This window comes from Artemia franciscana, chromosome 12 (assembly GCF_032884065.1).
Source record: "Artemia franciscana chromosome 12, ASM3288406v1, whole genome shotgun sequence".
Classification (NCBI taxonomy): Eukaryota; Metazoa; Arthropoda; class Branchiopoda; order Anostraca; family Artemiidae; genus Artemia; species Artemia franciscana.
In genome coordinates, this window is record NC_088874.1 from 33,608,374 (window position 1) to 33,629,142 (window position 20,769).

Below are 20,769 nucleotides of genomic sequence, written 5' to 3' on the forward strand. Positions count from 1 at the left end.
AACCACAATATTCTGCATAAACGCCATCTTTTTTTCCTTTTTGTCTTTATTACCCTCCTCACATATTTTGGCACTGGAACATCGCAGAGACTTGTTTGATGGCTCATTTTAAAGGAAACTGGTCTGGTTAAAAAAAAAATTGTAATTAATTTTTTTTTAAATAAAGTAATTTTTTTACGAAAGACTCCATTTTTATATAATACTGTACTAGCTTACTATTAACATCGGGAATTTGTCACATCTACGTGCTTTTGTAATTAACAAAAAAATATTTAAAATAAAATAAATACTTTTAAAAAGAACTTCATTTTCATATGTTAGATAATAAATGTCAGAATCTCTTAGCATAAAGGCTTAATCTGTAGGCCTATGCATAGATAATTTTTAAACAAGAAGACAATTTCAATTGTTTCAAAAGAGGAACATGTAAAATCCTACCATTTACTCCTGATACATGTTGTCCCCCCCCCCACGAAAAATCTCCTGGCAACACTCCTGATTTCATGTGCCAGATATATAGTTTATTATACATGAGATAATTTTCAGGGTACAAATGTATGTACATTGATATTTTGTATTTTCATTTTGTCGATTCTTAAGGAAAAATGAAACAATGAATACAGGCGCCTAAACCAGAGCCTATATACTAACCTTCTTAAATTGTAAAGATAGTACCGTATAGCACTAACGTAAAGACAACTATTTAAGTTCTGTAGTGAATCTGCAAGGGTTCAAGCACTCCCCCCCTTAGTACATTGTTGGGCGGAAAGTAGTAAGCTTCCATATTCCTTTCTGAAATTTAGGTTATTTTTTGGCAGTAAAAAAATCAAAACAAATTCTAAGAGAGATTATGAAATTTGTACTGTATTGTTTGTTACAGTTTTTCAAGTAGCTAAGTTTTAGAGAAAAAGTTCTTTGAATGAAAGTAAAGAGCAACATAAAAAAACAAACATGAATTGTTTTTCGTAAAGCCCCTTTTCTTCTTTTCTGACCAAAGTGTTACTGTTTCAGACTACTATCCTTCTGGCTTATTTTTTCATATAATTTTTTTTTAATATCATTTTTCCAATTATTTTGTTTCCCATCACATTGTTTTTCCTACAAAAATTAAACATCCATGACAATCACAAACGTACCAGAGAAAATCTTTTCTAGATGTTTAATGCACAAACAGTTCAGACCACAAAAACCTAAAATTAGCTTTATGGTTTAGCAAAAAAACTTGTAGCACTAGCTATATACTTTTCCTGGGTAACAATATTCTTTTTTTTTCTCAATAGACAAACACTCCCTATCACTTTCGCATACTCTTAGTCAAAGCCCAGAAATCTCACAGAACAATCTTTAACTAGTTTTTCATTTTTATTCATTAATTTTTATCGATTATTAATTATTATAACAATTTTTAAAAAATCAAAGACTAGGCAGTGAGATAAATCACAATTACATCACTGTTCTTATTTTTAATATCATTTTTATTTCAGTTTGAAAAACTGGACATAAATGACACAGCTTTGCACCGTACTGACCTTAGGCGGCTCTGTGCTGCAGTGAGTTGTTAGTAGCAGCAGTGTATTTACTCTAACCTTATATAGTTATGGGCGAAAAAATCCATGTACCAAGTATGATTGTCTCAAGGGGAAATACTTAGGAAAGAATACGTTAGAAATGACTTTGCTAAGCATTGCGTATTTGTCAAGTGATGCATGAAATTTAGCTCAAAGAGTATGGGCAGCTTATAAGAGTGGAAACTGACACTAATGATGACAAAAACAGCAACGCCATCTAGAATTTGGCGTTTCTTGATCTTTTTCAGTAGAAAAAAAATGCTAAGAAACACCAAACGGTAGATGGCGATGGTGGTTTTTTCCGACCTAGAGCCAGGTTTCAATCTTGTAATTTACCCATACTCTTTGATATAACTCTAAAACTAGCACTTTCGATTGAACTGGTGCTACAAAATATTTTATAAAATATTTTATTTTAAATATTTAATATATAATATTAATATTTAATTATAATATTATAATTAATTAATTATAATTAATTATAATTATATTATAATTAATTATATATTATAATTAATTATAATATTAATAATAATATTTAATTATTTTATAAAAAGACTTTTTACAAGTATTTAACTTTAGTCTTTCACTTAAACTTCGATTTTTTCTTTATTTAAATAATAGCAGTATAGGTTTTATTGAATCTCACTATATGAAAAGAAGACACAAAATAATCATTCTAAACTTTCTGAAGCATTTTATTCTGCCAGTTCATATGTCCGAAAATAACTTCGTTTGACCAGTTTCAATCCCCAAACGATGGTATTTCACCAAAAGAAACAATCTTGACGTATCAACACAACATTTGTCAGAAATTCCTTTTGGCTCAATGCCATCAAACTTCGATTTTTTTATATTTTCCCAAGTTGCAATAACTTGCAGCTTTTTAATCAACTGACTTTAAGATGGTAAATTTCAGTAAGTGAGATAAGAATCTAGCTTGTACAAAATAATATCATAACACAATTTTGTAATTTCACAGCCGAGACTTAATACTTAGCTGTGTACATTGCAGAATGTACACAGCTAAGTAATTTTCTAAGTAAACACTTAATAGTAAACACTAATGAAACACAAGTAAAACACACATAACACTAAGTAAATCTAAGTAAACATTAAATTTTGCTTCCTCTTTTCTTTCTCGCTCTCCTTCACAAGTTGACATAAAATATTTTATATTTTATGTATAGTAAGTGGCGCAAGTGTGCAGTGGCAGTGTTTGCTCTTATTTTATCAAAACAGAGCAGAAAAAAAGGAAAAAGCTGATCATTCTAACCTTTCTAAAGCTTGTCAAAACAGCCCATATTCTGTTTTGCCAATTCGTAACACCAGGAATAGTCTCGTCTGACCAGTTTCTATCCCCACGAGGAGGTACATTCGCCAAAATTAGCAGCCTTGACGTATCAATACCATATTTGTCAAAAATTTCTTCCGGTTCAACACCATTAAACTTTGATTTACTCATCTTTTCCCAAGTCGCAATAACAGGCTCTCCAGTGTCCTTTTCCACGGCCTCCTCTCCGTCAAAAACTACCTCATCTGGAGTTAAATATTTGCCTGTCTCTTGTAATCTATATGTTTTTCCTTTAACCATACCTTGAGTTAATAACCTCGTAAATGGCTCTCTTGTTGGCACTAAGCCAATACTATGTAAAAAATGGCAAATAAACCGTGCGTAAAAGAGGTGCAGTGTTGCATGTTCTTTCCCGCCAATATAAAGGTCTACAGGCAGTGACAAGTCAGTAAGAGTTTTATCAGCTATTTCTCTACTATTTTTGGGGTCTAGGTAACGAATAAAATACCAAGAGGAATCAACAAACGTGTCCATAGTGTCTGTTTCCCGTACAGCTGGGCCGCCACAATTGTGGCACTGTGTATTTAGCCACTCAGTACAGTCTTTTAAAGCTGAGTGACCTTTTTTAGAAAACCCTGATAAATCGGGTAACACTACTGGCAGGTGTTCAGCTGGAACAGGTAATACACCACATTGATTACAATGAATAGCGGGAATGGGCGTTCCCCAATACCTTTGGCGAGAAATTAGCCAATCCCTAAGCCGAGAAGAAGTTAAGTAACCTCCCCGCCCTTCACTCAACAGTTTTTGCACAATAACTTTCTTTTTAGCCATTGCCTCTTCTTTAGAAAGCAATTCGTACGAGGTTGATATATTCATTTCCTGACAAAATTCATACACACTTAGTAGATGGCGACAGCTCTCGGGTTTCTTTATGTTTTGGTCAGAAGGTATACCAACAATCATATCACTACCAACAGGATACAATATTTTTTCAGTCACAAACACAGGTAACAACTCACCATTTACTGGATTTTCTGCTCTCAAATTTGTCAAATCACAGTCACTACTTAAAAATTCTGCTGACCTGATACCAACAAACTTAGCATCAGCCAAGAGCTCAGCTCTATCTGTCCAAATCTGAAGTTTATCTATAATTTTTCCGTCTAAAATTAAATCATAAGTAAAACTATGGCCATTACATTTTCCAATCCAGTTTTTCTGCATTTTTATAATATCTTTCCAGTCGTCTTTATTCACTTCAGATAGACCGTCAAATAATTGTGGAGCAAAAGCTGAAGTTCTGATAAACCACTGATTTAGTCGACGTTTTTCCACTTTGGCACCTGATCGCCACGAGCATCCATTTTCATCGACCTGCTCATCTGCCAGTACTGTTTGGTCAATGGGATCCCAGTTCACTGGTGCTTCCTTTCGGTACGCTAATCCACTCTCTAGTAGCTTAATAAAAATGAATTGAGTCCACCTACAAAACAGAATATAGTAAGAAATTTCAGGCAGGTTTTATATTTCTGGGTTTTTTGCTTTTTGAAATGTCTTTAAACTGAAGAATAAGTCCAATAGACCGGTTTTGTTGATGAAACAACAATCATTATCCTTTGGTCCTCTTCGAGACCAGACTATGTACGTTCATTAAAAAAAAAAAAAAAAAAAAAAAAAAAAAAAAAAAAAAAAAAAAAAAAAAAAAAAAAAAAAAAAACTAACTTCGAGCATTTTCTTAAGGTATATGTTGATTCTAAAATAAATAATATTGCTACAAACCTTCAGCTATAACCTATACCAAAAGGCGTAGATACCTATATTAGTGAATTATTTATTTTCAGACCTATCAATTGACCGGGCCAGAATTATGATATTACTTAAATTTTTTATTGGAAAAGGATATAAATTTGCTTAAGAAATAGGAAACTTGTTCTCTTTTCAGCAACAGTCAACGAATAGTTCAAGTATTTTCCAGACTATAGACCAATAGACTATAGACCAGACAAGTACATAGACCAGACTATGTACGTTCATTAAAAAAAAAAAAAAAAAAAAAAAAAAAAAAAAAAAAAAAAAAAAAAAAACTAGCTTCGGGCATTTTCTTAAGGTATATGTTGATTCTAAAATAAATAATATTGCTACAAACCTTCAGCTATAACCTATACCAAAAGGCGTAGATACTTATATTAGTGAATTATTTACTTTCAGACCTATCAATTGACCGGGCCAGAATTATGATATTACTTAAATTTTTTATTGGAAAAGGATATAAATTTGCTTAAGAAATAGGAAACTTGTTCTCTTTTCAGCAACAGTCAACGAATATTTCAAGTATTTTCCACATAAAAAGCTACTTAAAATTAATTTGAAAAATATCGTTTGGCAGATGGATAGCCCTCTATCTAAGCTATGAAATTATAAAAAAAAAACTGCCGTCTTTCGTTGATAAAAACTGTAGGAGAGCAGAAAGCTGGAACAAAGATTGCCAAGTCATACACTTATGAACTAGAGTATGCTTTTCCTTTTTTTTTACTCAAACAAGGTTATTAGCATAAAAAAATTTATTGTGACAAACCAGAAAGCACTTTCTAAAGCACTCTCTAAAGCAGAAAGTGCTTGAAAAAGCACTTGGATATCATTCAAGCCAATCTGTCATGCCAATTCAAAAAAGAGGGCAACAACAATAATTATAAAGAAGGAAAATAAAGAAAAAATGAAAACATTCAAAAATCTAGAAGAAATAGATACAAAGCAAATGATAAAAAAAGAAATCCTTATATCAGAGAAAAACTTTTCTCAAACCTTTAACATTACAAATATTTAAAAAATAAAACTTTTTTATACGATTTTTAAGTAGTGATTAACTTTCAGCCTGATGAGTGGAATCTGGCAACGAATTCCAAACTGATGGACCTATATTGTTTGGCATAGCTCTTGGTCACATGACTTCCTCGTGCAGCAAGATGAGACAAAAATTGCACAGAGAGTATATACCTTATTTAGATTCATTGTTTTAATAATGTTTATTCGACAGAAAATCGTATTGTTTTGGGTTAAAATATTTTTCGTAAAAACCAAAAATAATTAAACAATATCACCTCTTCAATTTTTGATCATTCAAACAAGCTGTTTGGTTTTAACAAGTTGTTTGGGTTTTTTAACCGTGAAAACGGTGCCATTTTTTATCCAAAAGAAAACCTTTGAAAAAGATATGTCAGTTTGACGAAACGCCACACAGCTGGACAAGTGTAGTTACCAAATGTTGCCTTAGGGGACTGATGATCCCAGTTCAGTGGTCCTTCCTTTTGAATGGCTAAAGCACTCTTTAGCAGGTTAATGATAATGAACTGAGTCGACTTACAATGAAAACTAGATAAGAAACTTTAGACAACTGTTATGAAATATAAAATGAGAACAACAGAGCCATCTAAGATCCCTGGTGACTACAAAGCCTTCGTGTCGGTCATCCTAACAATAGGCGTCATATTGACCATCCTAGTAATGGTCATTACTACTTGTATAGCCAATAAATTTTTCTCTTCAAATTTTTCCTTATGAATATTAACCGAGCAATCTATGATATCGTGGGTATTCCAGACAAATATCCAGGATTAGCCAAAAATAGAAAGAATTGTGTTCCTGCATGTACGAACTAGAGTTATAATTTTTCTGTGCAGAAGATTCTGGCCCAGAATCTAAATTAAAATAGACTCTGACAATTCCAAAATGAATCATTTATCATTTTAACCCCCAGCCCCCTTAACCAGGCATGGCGGAGGGAGTGATTCAATTGGTTTTCTTAGATTCTAGTTATTAGACTCCCAAAAAAAGCATTGGAACAACATAGGAAATTCTGATCACCAGAGATAATAAAGCCTTCGGGTTTAGTTAGCTCATAATGTATGAAACTTATTCCATAGTCAGAAGAACTAATTGCAGCTTACCAATTAAAACGTTTTATTTATTTTAGGTTATCCATTGGTTACAAAAACCTCCAGTGAAGGGTAAGTAAACAGATTCCAGATATTATCGTTCTAACGCTATTTACTTTCATTTCAAATGATTAAAAGACATGTCGATAATAGATGAATTAGTTTAGAAAACTTTTTCCACAAAACAAATTTTTCGAAGAAAAGTAAAGAGCTCCATTAACCGAGGAATGAGCCAAAAAAAGTCAAATAATCTTCCTAGCGTATAACTACCACAAATCCCTATCAATAAATAAATGAAAACGAACAGAATTTACAATAAATAGTCGAGTCAAATTCAAACTGTTTTACTACTAACATCGGTTGTATTAACCTATTGCCTTTTGGTCAGTAGAACATCCCTCTCATCAAGTCCTGGAAGTTTCAACTTAATAGAATTAGCCGTTGCTAAGACATTGCTGATATGACCTTTTGATAACCTTTATCTTCATATGCTACTACTACTGCAAACAACTCACCACAGCATCAAATCGCCTGAGGCCAACACAGCTACACACGCTGTAGACTTGTAACACAGCTACAAGTCTCGCTCTTTAAACCCTTCCAGGAAGTTCTCATTTCCTCTAAATCTTTCTTTATGACATCCTACCTCCTCAAAAGAGGACGACCTACTTTCCGGTTAGCCCTAGACGGTTGGCTAAAAAGGACAATCTTCGGCAATTTGTCATCCTTCATCCACAGAAAGTACCCTAGCCATCTCAACCTTTCTTTCATTATAGCCCTAGAAAGCGGAATTGAACCATATTCTCATACAGCCTACTGTTTGAAATACCGTCAGTCAGCCGGTTACCCAGGACAATCCAGAGGCAATTTCTCTGGAAAACAACTAGTAAATCTTCGTCCCTTTTTCGGAGCGTCCATACTCCAGAGCCATATTTGACCACTGTCATCACTGTAACTTCCAATATTCTAACATTGGTTTGTAGACTTATCTTCCTATTATTCCAAACCTTTTTTTAACTGTGAAAAAACACGCTGAGTTTTGGCTATTCTACTTTTAACATGTTCACTCCTCCCACCGTCTTTACTAATAATACTACCAAGGCAAATGAAGCTGCCCAACTGATCAATCTTTTCGTTACCCAACGTCACCTTTTCATCTTCACTTATTCCTAACCTTAGTAACTTAGTCTTCTTAACATTAATTTTCAAACCTATTCTAGCAGCCTGAGCTCACAAAAACATCTAAACGTTCATTCATTATGCTCATACTTTCATCTAGGATGCTTAAATCATCAGCATAATCTAAGTCCAATAGACTTTTTCCTCCCAAATTGATTCCGTGGTCGCTCATTGCCTTTCCTGTGCTCCATAACACAAGGTCCATCAAAATCATCCATATAAAGGGGGATAGAAAATAATCCTGCTTAACTTCTGATCATACAAGGATAAGACCTTTGCTAAAGTTGTTCTATCAACAGGATCAAACGCTTGCTCATGATCTATAAAACTAAGGACACAAGGTGTTTCACAACTAAGACACTTCTCAATCATTAACCTAAGAGTGAAAATTCGGTCGACACATTCTCTAACTTTTTTAAAACAGCACTGTTCTTCTCTTAAAACTTTGTCTACAGCATCTTTCAGTCTAAAAGGCATTATATTACTAAGTAAGTTGCTACTTACAGTGACCAGACTCAATGCCTCGATAATTACGACACTCACTCTTATCACCTTTATTATATAGTGGTTTAATTGAAATTTTCCTAAAATCGTTAGGTATTTCCCCTTTTTCAAAAATTATCTTCGTAATCTTCAGAAACTTGTTTTTAACCTCAGAGCTACCATATTTAAGAAACTCATTTACCACACTATCAGCACCTGGACCATTATTATTTTTTAATCCTTTTGGTACTGTCGCTAATTCTTATCAATGACCTCCACTTCACGCCTCCTTAGTTCATATTTTAATTCTTTCTCCACTTTCTTTACATTACTTTTGTTTTCATATAATCTATCACTCATTATGGTAGTAGTAGTGGCGGTAGTTTGTAGTAGTATTGGTAGCATGCAAATATTGCCTTTTTTATCATCTCCCTTCTCATTTCCTGAATTTTCCAAATTAATGTTCTCAATTATTCCTGTGTTGTACCATTTTGACGGTCCATATACACACAACGTATTTTTACTTCATTCAATATTTCCCTTAACATCCTCTGAAAGGCTCCCCTGAACTCCCTTTGTCTTCTTGGAAAGTAACGTTCAAACATGCATTCCTTTCTCAATAACATATATTACGTGTAAACACTGAAGGAATTGTCTAACTTCAAGCCCCTGTCCTGACACTGTGGGGAGGTTGACAATCCGTTTACACACGTGTTTTTACTTATTTCGATGCTCCCCTCAACAATCTCTGAAAGGATCACCTTTCTCCATAACATATACTATGCGTAAACACTGAACGAATTACTTAGCTTCCAGCCCCTGTCCTGAGGACTGTGGGGAGGTTGACATCCCCAAAGACATTATTGTTGGACCTTTCAACAATGCCAAACAAAATATCTCTCTTAAAATTTTCGATCGGATATGTTTTGAGGAATGAGAGGCTTGGGGGGGGGGGTTGCCCTCCATTCACTTTTGACTTTTAACAAGGGCACTAAAACTTCTGACTTCTAATCAAATGAGCTCCATCCGATGCAAAATATATAAGACTACCAGTTGCATAATAAATCTTATATGCCACGGACATATCTTACAACCCTTACCCGTGGGGTCTGGGGGATGGTGTCCACCCACTACCTTATATTTCCTTGGGGTATAACTTATAATCCTTGCGCTGAGGGCTGTGGGGAGGGGCTGTAATCTTCAAAGACATAAGAGTCGACATCATATGTGTTTTTTCCATTGATCTCTTGTGGTATTCTCACGATTCTTAAAAACATCATAAATCAAATAAGACAAAAAAAGATTACTAGCTGAAGTAAAATGCTAAGGCGAGAAAAAAAAATATATATTGAACTCTTTTATTTAGTTTTGAATGAATGTTGAATTAAACGCTCCTTTCAATTAATGGAAAGCTGATTGTACAACGCGAATTTAATGTTTTTATATATTCAAGTACTAATATTTTCTCTGTCTAAACAGTTTTCACTTCAATGATTATGAGCTTTTCAGCGAAAAACAAAAAAACACCCGTATCTCTGACTTAACCAATCCCAACATGATGCTTTTTGTCACCATTGTTATAAACTATATTTGTAAGCATGTTAGGTTTAGTATCCCGACTTTTATCTTGTCAATATTCCTTTGCATTACCCTGTATTATACAGAGGCATATTAACCAATAAAACTTCTTTATTAAACGCGATGAAAATCTACTATCAATAAATTAAAAGGTTATATTCTTCGAAAATAACGCTCCTCAATGCTATTCAAAAATTGAAATATTCGAAGGAAAATCTTACTTGTAATAGCTTGGATCACATGTAGCAATCTCTCTATCCCAGTCAAAAGTGCAAGCCATTTTTTTCAACTGGGCACGCATATACTCAATATTTGCAGTGGTCCATTCTTTAGGAGGGATTCCTTTCTCAATGGCAGCATTTTCTGCAGGTAGACCAAAAGCATCCCAACCCATTGGATGGATAACCTAACAGAAAGATGATTTAAACAAATGAACATTGAAAAAGGATCTAACGACTCCACGGCTCCCAGATAAATATAGAGATGACATATACTTTTTTTATATATCTAGATATTTTATTTTTTTTTTATGTCTAGAAAACTGTCGTCACTTGTCGTTTTTCCAAATTTTTCAGTGATACACCCCAAAAACTTTTTTTTTCAAAATCTAGAAGGAGCACAGATACTCCTGACCCCTCACCAATTAGCCCCCTGCTACTGTAACGGCATACTCCTTATTGCATTTTTGAAGGGGCGCAATTCTTTCAAGGGGAGGGCTAAATATGGATAGTCTTTCTATGGTCGTCACAAAGTCCTTAAAGAAAGTGTTATCTTTAAAAAGGTTATTTCATTCCAGGGGGAGTGGTCAGTATAGTCCTATTGCAAGGGATGAGGGGTTGTTGTCTGGTTTAAATCTTAATGAACAGCTTAATCATCTAACTAAAATAAATATAGACGACCAAATAAAGGATAAAATGAAGGAAATAAAAATAAAAGATGAAAAGAATGAAAAATCTAGATTTGTCTAATAGTAAATATAAAAATATCTACTAATGTCTTTATAACTCCTGTCAACTATAGCACCGACCATGTGAAGTAAATTTAGTACCAACTACTTGAATGACATGGCGGCGTAAGAGGTAAAAGGGAAAAATTTTATCGGCTCAAGCGCCTCCCAATTTTGAGAAGAAGAGAAAAAGTAGATTTTAAAGAGAAAAAAGACTATTTAGATTTGAGTGCATAACATGGTGCTGTCAATAAAAATAACATGGTGCAGTCAATAGAAATAACATGGTGCTGTCAATAGAAATACCATGGTGCTGTCAATAGAAATAACATGGTTCTGTCAATAGAAATAACATGGTGCTGTCAATAGAAATACCATGGTGCTGTCAATAGAAATAACATGGTGCTGTCAATAGAAATAACATGGTGCTGTCAATAGGAATAACATGGTGCTGTCAACAGAAATAACATGGTGCTTCAACAGAAATAACATGGTGCTGTCAATAGGAATAACATGGTGCTGTCAACAGAAATAACATGGTGCTTCAACAGAAATAACATGGTGTTGTTGGCAAACAATCAAGATCATGGACTTATTTAATTTTTCATATTGCATTCAATTCCTGATCATAGATGCAAGCTCAGCAAAGTTTTACATCCAGACCACTTTAAGAACCGAGCTTTACTTTTATTAGTATGACTCTTCAGTCATGGTAGGTACGTAAAATTTGTACCACGCATTTAGAATTAAGCAATTGGACTGAACCCTTATAACATTCTCCTGAAATTTTTCTGCAATAGGATTTACACCCACACTAGAGCCTCAACAAGCTTATTTGAGCCAATAGAACTTTAATTTTACAATTCATCCTATTCGACAATAGAAACATATCAGTAAGCAGGGTTCAAAATCAATGCATTTGAAGAATTAGCCTTTGTCTTGACAAGTGAACTATAATGGCATGTCAACGAACTTTATTTTGTTTGATCAAGATCCCCTGGTCTGATGTTAAAATCCCTGAATTAAAATCTCGGTCCAGTGGATAGGATATCGGAATGTTCCAAAGATAGAAGGTTCGAATCCACTTTGTAGTAGATTTTTCAAAAGGAGTTTCCAATAATGAATTTGTTTTAGTTATAACATAACCAAGCCAGGAAGAAAATGGGACAATAATAAATATGCTGCATTACCGCAACTAACAACGTACTGATATGACTGGGAAAAACAATCTAGTTAATTTGGAGACTTTGTTTTATATCGAACTTCCTTCAGAGAGAATAGTATGAATACTAAGCTAAAGGACAATTTTAAGCCCTTGGTCATAAAACAAGAAAGGACGAATAGTTGGAGTCATGGTGATTTTGTCAGGATTTGTGTGATATTCTCTAGACGATATATTGGCTTGTAAAAATCAAAACACATTCGTTGCAAAAAAAAAACACACTAAATTCTTACGACCTTTCGAACTTCATGCTGAGAATTCAAGGAAAGGGGAAAACGTTCAGTTATTTATAGTTATTAAATTGTCGGATACCCTAATTTCTTCGGTTAGTGATGCAGGTAATGCCACATAATTCCACCCCTGCTTAGTAGCTACCCAATATAATGTAGGCTAGTTCACGGTTTAATAGTATTAACTAGCTTTTGATTTACCAGTCGACAGACATATATATATATATATATATATATATATATATATATATAAAAAAAAGTTGTCTGTCTGTGTGTCTGTCAGGTGACGTCATGTTTCTGTGGCGACTGACGTCATGAAGTTAGTTGTCGTCATTTTTGCTATGACGGTCACGTCATTAAAGATATTTAAGACATATATGTTCACGTAGAAATCTATTAATGTTTAAGTTTAAAATGACTGATGAACTTACAATGGCAAAAGCCGATGAAGATGCTCAAAGAGTCTATGCCAAAAAACTTGCTGCTGATAGAGAAAGTCAGAAAAGAAAGCATGCCGAGGAATCAAAAGAACAGCAAGGAAACAGGCTTGAGGCTGATAGAGAAAGAAAGAACAGAAAGCGTGCCGAGGAACTACCAGAGCAACGCGAAAGCAGACTTGCTGCTAAAAGAGAAAGTGAAAAAAGAAGACGTGCCGAGGAATCACAAAAACAGCAAGAAATCAGGCTTGCTGCTGATAGAGAAAGTAAGAAAAGAAAGCGTGCCGAGGAATCACAAGAACAACAAGAAATCAGGCTTGCTGCTGATAGAGAAAGTAAGAAAAGAAAGCGTGCCGAGGAATCAGAGCAACCTGAAAGTTATCGCCTGGCATTCAGGTACAGCCCAGTCGATGATTATAGCTTGAGTAGATGTGTTCAAATCGGGACAATGTCTAAAATTTGTCCCTATTGCAAGGCCTTGAAATTCAATGGTGAAACAATGGGAATGTGTTGCGCCTCAGGAAAAGTTAAACTTCCTCTATTGGCTGCACCACCAGAGCCATTGAAGACTTTCCTTACTGGAACTACGTCAGAATCTAAGCTTTTTCTGTCACAAATCAGAAAATACAACTCATGTTTCCAAATGACGTCGTTTGGAGCCCAAATCAAAAATCCAGATCAATTTATTTACTACTTTCAAAGTAAAAGGGCAAATTTATCATAGAGCAGGGTCCCTTCTACCATTCTCAGGCGAGAATCATAAATTTTTACAATTGTACTTCATCAGTGATAGAAATTCTGAATTGAATGCTACGTTGCGAAATTTCTCCCAACGTTGAAAGGACAATCGTTTCCCAATTGCAACATCTTTTCCACGAAAATAATAATTTAGTGCGTCTTTTCAAAACAGCCATCGATTTGATGCCTACTGATACGCATAAAATTGCTATTTCCGCTGACAAAACGCCTCCTGGCCAACATGTGCGTAGATACAATGCTCCAACTATCGACGAAGTGCCAATCGTTATGGTCGGTGATCAGTTTTTACCTCGAGATATTATTCTTCATAAGCGAAACGCTCAGTTGTTAAGAATTGCTGAAACTCATCGATGCTACGATGCCCTACAATATCCTATCATTTTTTGGGATGGAGCCGACGGCTATCACTTTAATATTAAATTGATGAATCCGGCCACTAACAAAGAAATGAATAAGAAATGCAATGCAATGCATTATTATTCCTATAGACTAATGATTCGGCAGGATGAAGAAAATTATATTTTAAAATGCCGTGAATTGTTTCACCAATTTGTCGTTGATATGTATGCTAAAATTGAATCAGAACGTTTGCTATATATCCGCCTGAATCAGACCAAGCTCCGCTCTGAACAATACATTCATTTGCGAGATGCAGTTATAAATGACGGTAATACCACAAACGTTGGAAGATTAACAATTTTACCTTCGTCATATGCTGGCAGTCCCCGTTATATGCATGAATATGCTCAGGATGCTATTGCGTATGTTCGTCTCTATGGTCGTCCAGATTTATTTATTATATTTACATGTAATCAATCTTGGGACGAGATACTGCAGCTTTTACTTCAAGGACAATCGGCGGTTCATAGGCATGACATTACGGCCCGTGTCTTCCGGCAAAAGTTGAAATCACGGATAAACTACATAGTAAAACTTGAAGTGTTTGGGTCAGTGCGATGCTGGATGTACTCAGTGGAATGGCAAAAACGAGGTTTGCCACACGCACATACACTAATCTGGCTACATAAAAAAATTACTTCGAACGAAATTGATGATGTGATTTCCGCTGAAATACCTGATAAAAATGTCGATAAGGGGTTACATGATATTATTGTAAAAAATATGATACATGGACCTTGCGGTGCACTGAACGAAAATTCACCATGCATGGCCAAAGGAAGGTGCACAAAGCAATATCCTCGACTTTTAGTATCCAACACAATTACTGGCAATGATGGTTACCCACAATATAGAAGAAGATCTACTGAAGATGGCGGTAAAACAGCAATAATAAAGAAGCGTAACGGTACCACCATCGAAGTAGATAACCAGTGGGTTGTTCCATATTCCCCATTATTATCAAAAACGTTTAATGCACACATAAACGTTGAATACTGTAACTCCGTAAAGGCAATCAAATACATATGTAAATACGTCAACAAAGGCAGTGACATGGCAGTTTTTGGCTTGCAGCCCGAAATCAAAGATTTCGACGAAATCGTACAATATCAGGCTGGAAGATACATAAGCAGTAATGAAGCTGTTTGGCGAATTCTTTCATTTCCGATACATGAACGTAGTCCAGCAGTTGTTCACTTATCGGTACATTTACAGAATGGTCAACGTGTTTATTTCTCGGAAACCAACGTGCAACAAAGAGCCCTGAATCCACCGGATACAAAATTAACAGCTTTTTTATCGCTTTGCAAAAATGATTCTTTTGCCAAAAAACTGCTGTATACTGAAGTGCCTTCGTATTACACGTGGAATGCTAAAAATAAAGTATTTGAACGTCGAAAACAGGGTAAGTCAGTCGACGGCTAACCTACAATCTTCAAAGATACCACGATAGGAAGACTCTACACCGTTCACCCCAATCAACATGAATGCTTCTTTCTACGCCTGCTTTTGGTGAATGTACCCGGTCCGACATCCTTTGAGTATTTGAGAACTGTAAACGGTACTATACATGACACTTACCGTAGTGCATGCCAAGCTCTGAATTTATTGGAGAATGACCAACACTGGGATAACTGCATCAATGACGCGTGCGAAACGTCAACCCCAAGTCAAATTCGTGCATTGTTTGGCATCATTTTAACAACTTGCTCTCCATCAGCTCCTACAGAGTTATGGGAAAAATATAAGTCAAAAATGTCCGAAGATATACTCCATCGAAAACAGTTAGAGACGTCAGATATGACTTTTGATTTTACATCAGAAATTTATAACTACACTTTAGTTATTATAGAAGATTTGTGCGTACGTATGGCAAACAAACCTCTTCAGGATTTGGGAATGCCTTCACCTAACCGTATCGCTGCTGTTTCGACATGTGTAGAATTGGATCGTGAACAATGTTACAGTACGAGTGATCTATTGTCGTATGTACAAAATAACATTTCCAAGTTAACGTCGGAACAAAAAGACATTTATGATACGATAATGCATTGTGTCGATAACAACGTTGGAGAAATTTTCTTTTTGGATGCGCCAGGAGGTACTGGTAAAATGTTTGTGATAAAACTGATTCTGGCATCAATTTGATCAAAAAATGATATAGCGTTGGCAATTGCGTCGTCCGGAATAGCCGCAACATTGCTGCCTGGTGGAAGAACTGCTCATTCCGCTTTGAAATTGCCTCTGAATTTGCATTCTACAGAAACTCCCACGTGCTATATTTCCAAATCATCTGGGATGGGTAAAGTATTGCAGCAATGCAAACTTATTATTTGGGATGAGTGCACAATGGCACACAAAAAATCGCTCGAGGCTCTGGATCAATGCTTGAAAGATTTGAGAGGGAAGTCGAAACCCTTTGGCAGCACATTAATATTGCTTGCGGGAGATTTCAGGCAAACATTACCTATAATACCTAGATCAACTCCTACAGACGAAATGAATGCTTGCCTGAAAAATTCTAATTTATGGGCACACGTAAAAATATTAAAATTAACTACAAATATGCGTGTCCGATTGCAAAACGATGACTCTGGTCAAACATTTTCAGATCAATTGCTGGCAATTGGAAACGGAAAGCTCCCAGTAGACTCAATTTCAGGACGTATACAACTACCTGCTGATTTCTGTAATTTAGTGACGTCCAAAAATGAATTGATTGAAAAAGTATTTCCGAATATTCTAAAAAATTATAAAAATAATAAATGGCTAAGTGAAAGAGCGATTCTCGCACCCAAAAATATAGACGTCCACGAAATCAACAATATTGTTTTGACCAAGATTCGAGACCAGGCAGTCCTTTACAAGTCAGTCGACACAGTTTTGGAACCAAATGAAGCGGTTAATTATCCATCTGAATTTTTAAATTCCATAGATCTTTCAGGGTTTCCACCACACGTGCTACAACTAAAAATAGGCGTACCAATAATACTTTTAAGAAATATCAACCCACCAAAGCTTTGCAATGGCACGCGACTTGCCGTAAAAAAAAACAATGGAAAACCTAATAGAGGCCACAATCTTGACAGGGCCCTCTGAGGGTGAGGCTGTTCTTATTCCTCGCATTCCCATGATTCCAACGGATCTGCCTTTTCAATTTAAAAGATTGCAATTCCCAATTCGATTAGCATTTGCAATCACCATTAACAAAGCTCAAGGTCAATCATTAGAAAAATGTGGTATAGATCTTAATACTGATTGTTTTTCCCATGGACAATTGTACGTTGCATGTTCGAGGGTCGGTAAACCTGACAATCTATTTATATGCAGCGACAATTGGACAGCGAAGAATGTTGTATATTCGCAAGTTTTACGCAGTTAATTTGTATTGTATCTATCTATCTATCTATCTATATAAAAACGAGTTGTGTGTATGCATGTTTGTTTGTTTGTAAAAAGAGCGTTTGCATATGACGTCATTATTAGTACGTACGGCTTTGTATATGCACAGACAATGGGAAAGCCAAGAATGTTGTATATTCGCAATTTTTACGTAGTTTAACTTCTGCAGACGAAATGAATGCTTGCCTGAAAAATTCTAATTTATGGGCACACGTAAAAATATTAAAATTAACTACAAATATGCGTGTCCGATTGCAAAACGATGACTCTGGTCAAACATTTTCAGATCAATTGCTGGCAATTGGAAACGGAAAGCTCCCAGTAGTGGGAAAGCCAAGAATGTTGTATATTCGCAATTTTTACGTAGTTTGAAAACACATATATAAATCTATCTATATTCACAGGTGGGACACAGGGACACAACTACAATGGCGCGTAACTAATATGGCGCGTAACGACTTACGCGCGCGGGGGGGCTTGGGGGGGCGCGAAGCGCCCCACCAACTAGGTGTTGGGGTGGCGCGAAGCGCCACCCCAACAGCTAGTATATATATATATATATATAAAAACGTTACACATACTCTTTTCGTGAAAACTGGAGAAAAAATACTTTCTCCTTTCTCCAAACACACATTTATAAGCCCTCTTTTCTCTCCCCGTTCAAAAAACCTTATCCAGAACGTCTCAACTCAGTCCCCCAGTCGTGAGATAAACGGGGATACTCCCTTGCGAAGATCAGGAACCAACTGGCCTCCAATTGTAAAAGTATTCCAGAGAAATATTGGTATCAGCTACCCTTTGCAGTCTCACGTGACCGGCTTGGTGTTAAAGGGACTTACCAATTAAATGAAGCAAGGAAAGCATATAAAGCTCCCTTCTAATACTATTATATTTGTCTTTTGTACAATTACTGTCCATATCCGCTTTTTCTTTTTCTAGTCTCTTTCAATACAATAAGCCTCATAGTGAGATCGAAACAGTTTTGCCATTGTTGTTCTAAACCAGGGGCCCATAACCAATTTTGGGCTATGTCCCACCTAAGAAAGTTTTAAAATCCTGATACCCCACTCCGTCGTGATATTTATATTATGTTATTTAAAATTTTGTATGTATTAGCCTGAAGGCTTAAAATACCACTGACTTGGTATTTGTTTTTCGGGTCGTCCTCTAGGCATATTTTATGCTAATGAAAATATTGTCTGTACATGACACCTTTTGTACAAGGCGTGACATAATTGAAATACTATCATGCATTTGTTTTCCTTTTTTAAATGCATAGGAACCTGGGATCATCCGCATGAAAATGTTTTTTTTTTCTTTCAAAATAAAGGCTCTAAAGTACTGTCAGAAAAAGGGTACACTTCCTACCTACGAGCTACAAAAATACTGCCATGCACCGCCAGTAGGGCGCCTACGCCCCACGTTGGGGATAACGCTCCTAAACACAATGATAAACGTCGATAGAACAAAATATACAGAAAAGAAGCAAGATATTAAAATTATACTATAAACTACTCCATCTAGGGAAATCCACGATTAAGAAACGTTGATTTTGTCCACTTTTGAATTTTGTTATCTAAAGTATTATGGACAAATAGACCTTGCCTACTGGTTCAGTACTATAATGTTTCTCAGATAATATCCAAGGCCCAATTTCTTATTTTTTCCCTTCCTTTATGAACTGATGGGGTAGAACGAGAGTAGTATGCTAGTACGCAGTCCGAGCAGATACATACCCCATCATTCCGAGCAGACTCATATTTAAGTTCGCACATAACCCGAAACATTTAAGCACACATATATCCCGAAACTTTAAGCACACACCTATCCTATTACTTTAAGCACCATGTACTCCCACCATTCCTACGACAATTTGGAGTTGCTAGTCCCTCGAATCCAGCTAAAAACTTCCAGGAGAGATTTAACATTTTTCAGGGAACAATATATGCATATATTTTCAACAAAACTCTTCAATGGTTACATCATTCCTATGACTATTTGGAGTTGCTAGTCCCTCGTATCCAGCTAAAAATTTCTAGGAGAGATTTAACATTTTCAGAGGACATGCACATTTTCTCAACAAAACTCTTCAATGGTTACAAGCACACATACGGTGTTATCAAAATTTTCGGTTGACAAGGAGGTTTCTGGAACCATTATTATCTGAGTTTCATTTTCCGAATATGTTGTTCAATAATTGAAGTGAGCTTTAAGCGATATGATGTCTAATAAACAAAGTTTTGATATGGATTCTAATATACAAAAGGAAGAGATTTTTTTGTACTCAAATGGTATCGAGCTGATTATTGATTATGACTACAGCCGGTCAGGTATCATTATTATAATACAATGGTCCTTAGCATATCTATTTCTCCATTACCGGGGGTTCCACATGAATTCGGGTCCAGGACCCAATGACACAATGTCCCTAAACAGGACCCCAGATCTCCCTTCAGTACCCGATCACCCTACAGGGCGCAATGTCCCCCTCCCTCCACATTTTTTACTTGGTTTTTTCGGGACGGAGAATTTTCTTGGGACAGAAATTTTTCTTGTGGCACAGAATTTTCTTGGGATCTCCTGGTAGAATCATTTGGAGCCTATAATTTTTGGACTCAAATTTTTTTTTCACTGTGTTTTTTTTTTATGCGGCTGCCCCCGTGGTACTCTATGGCTGGTTATTGACCAAAAAACACAAAAGTTGGACACACAAACACACAAAGACAGCCACAGACACATACACACAGATGCTGAGTCACACAAGCACGGTGGAGAGAGACAAAACACCCAAAAACACTAAGTCTGACGCACAAACACATAAAGATAGCCACAATGACATGCAAACAGATGCTGAGTCACACAAGCACGGTGGGAGAGACAAAAACACACACAAAACACCAAGTCTGACACACAAAGAAAGTCACAGAGAAATGCAAACAGACGGCCAGTCACACAGGCACGTTGGGAGAGACTAAAACACAAACACACAAACACAATGTCAGACAAATAAACACACAAAGACAAGCACAGAGGCATGCAAACAGACACAGGCAGGGTGGTAGGGAGACAAAAGACACAAACAAAAAGACACAGTCAGACACACAAACACACTAAGACAAGCACAGAAACATGCAAACAGACGCTGAGTCACACAAGCACGGTGGGAGGAAACCAAAACACACAAAACACAAAAACACCAAGTCAGACATACAAGTCCCAATAAAATTCCAAGGGACTTCCACAAAGTCCCATGAAAATTCTACATATCAAAAAATTCCAATTCCCCAAATAATTTAGGTAAAAATATTCTGGAGGGACATTGGGCCATGGAGGGGGA

The 20,769-nt window shown here is 35.9% G+C and overlaps 1 protein-coding gene across 4 annotated transcripts in view; it reads right to left on the bottom strand.

The window, feature by feature from the left end:
- Positions 1-20,769, bottom strand: part of LOC136034022 (leucine--tRNA ligase, mitochondrial-like) — a 53,166-nt gene that overhangs the window by 10,427 nt on the left and 21,970 nt on the right. For all 4 annotated transcript variants that reach the window (XM_065715073.1, XM_065715072.1, XM_065715075.1 and 1 more), the window contains 2 exons: positions 10,259-10,443; positions 2,845-4,348 (listed from right to left, as the gene is read on the bottom strand). In XM_065715073.1, coding sequence (XP_065571145.1) covers positions 2,845-4,348; positions 10,259-10,443 — 1,689 coding nt within the window. The remainder of the gene's footprint in view (positions 1-2,844; positions 4,349-10,258; positions 10,444-20,769) is intronic.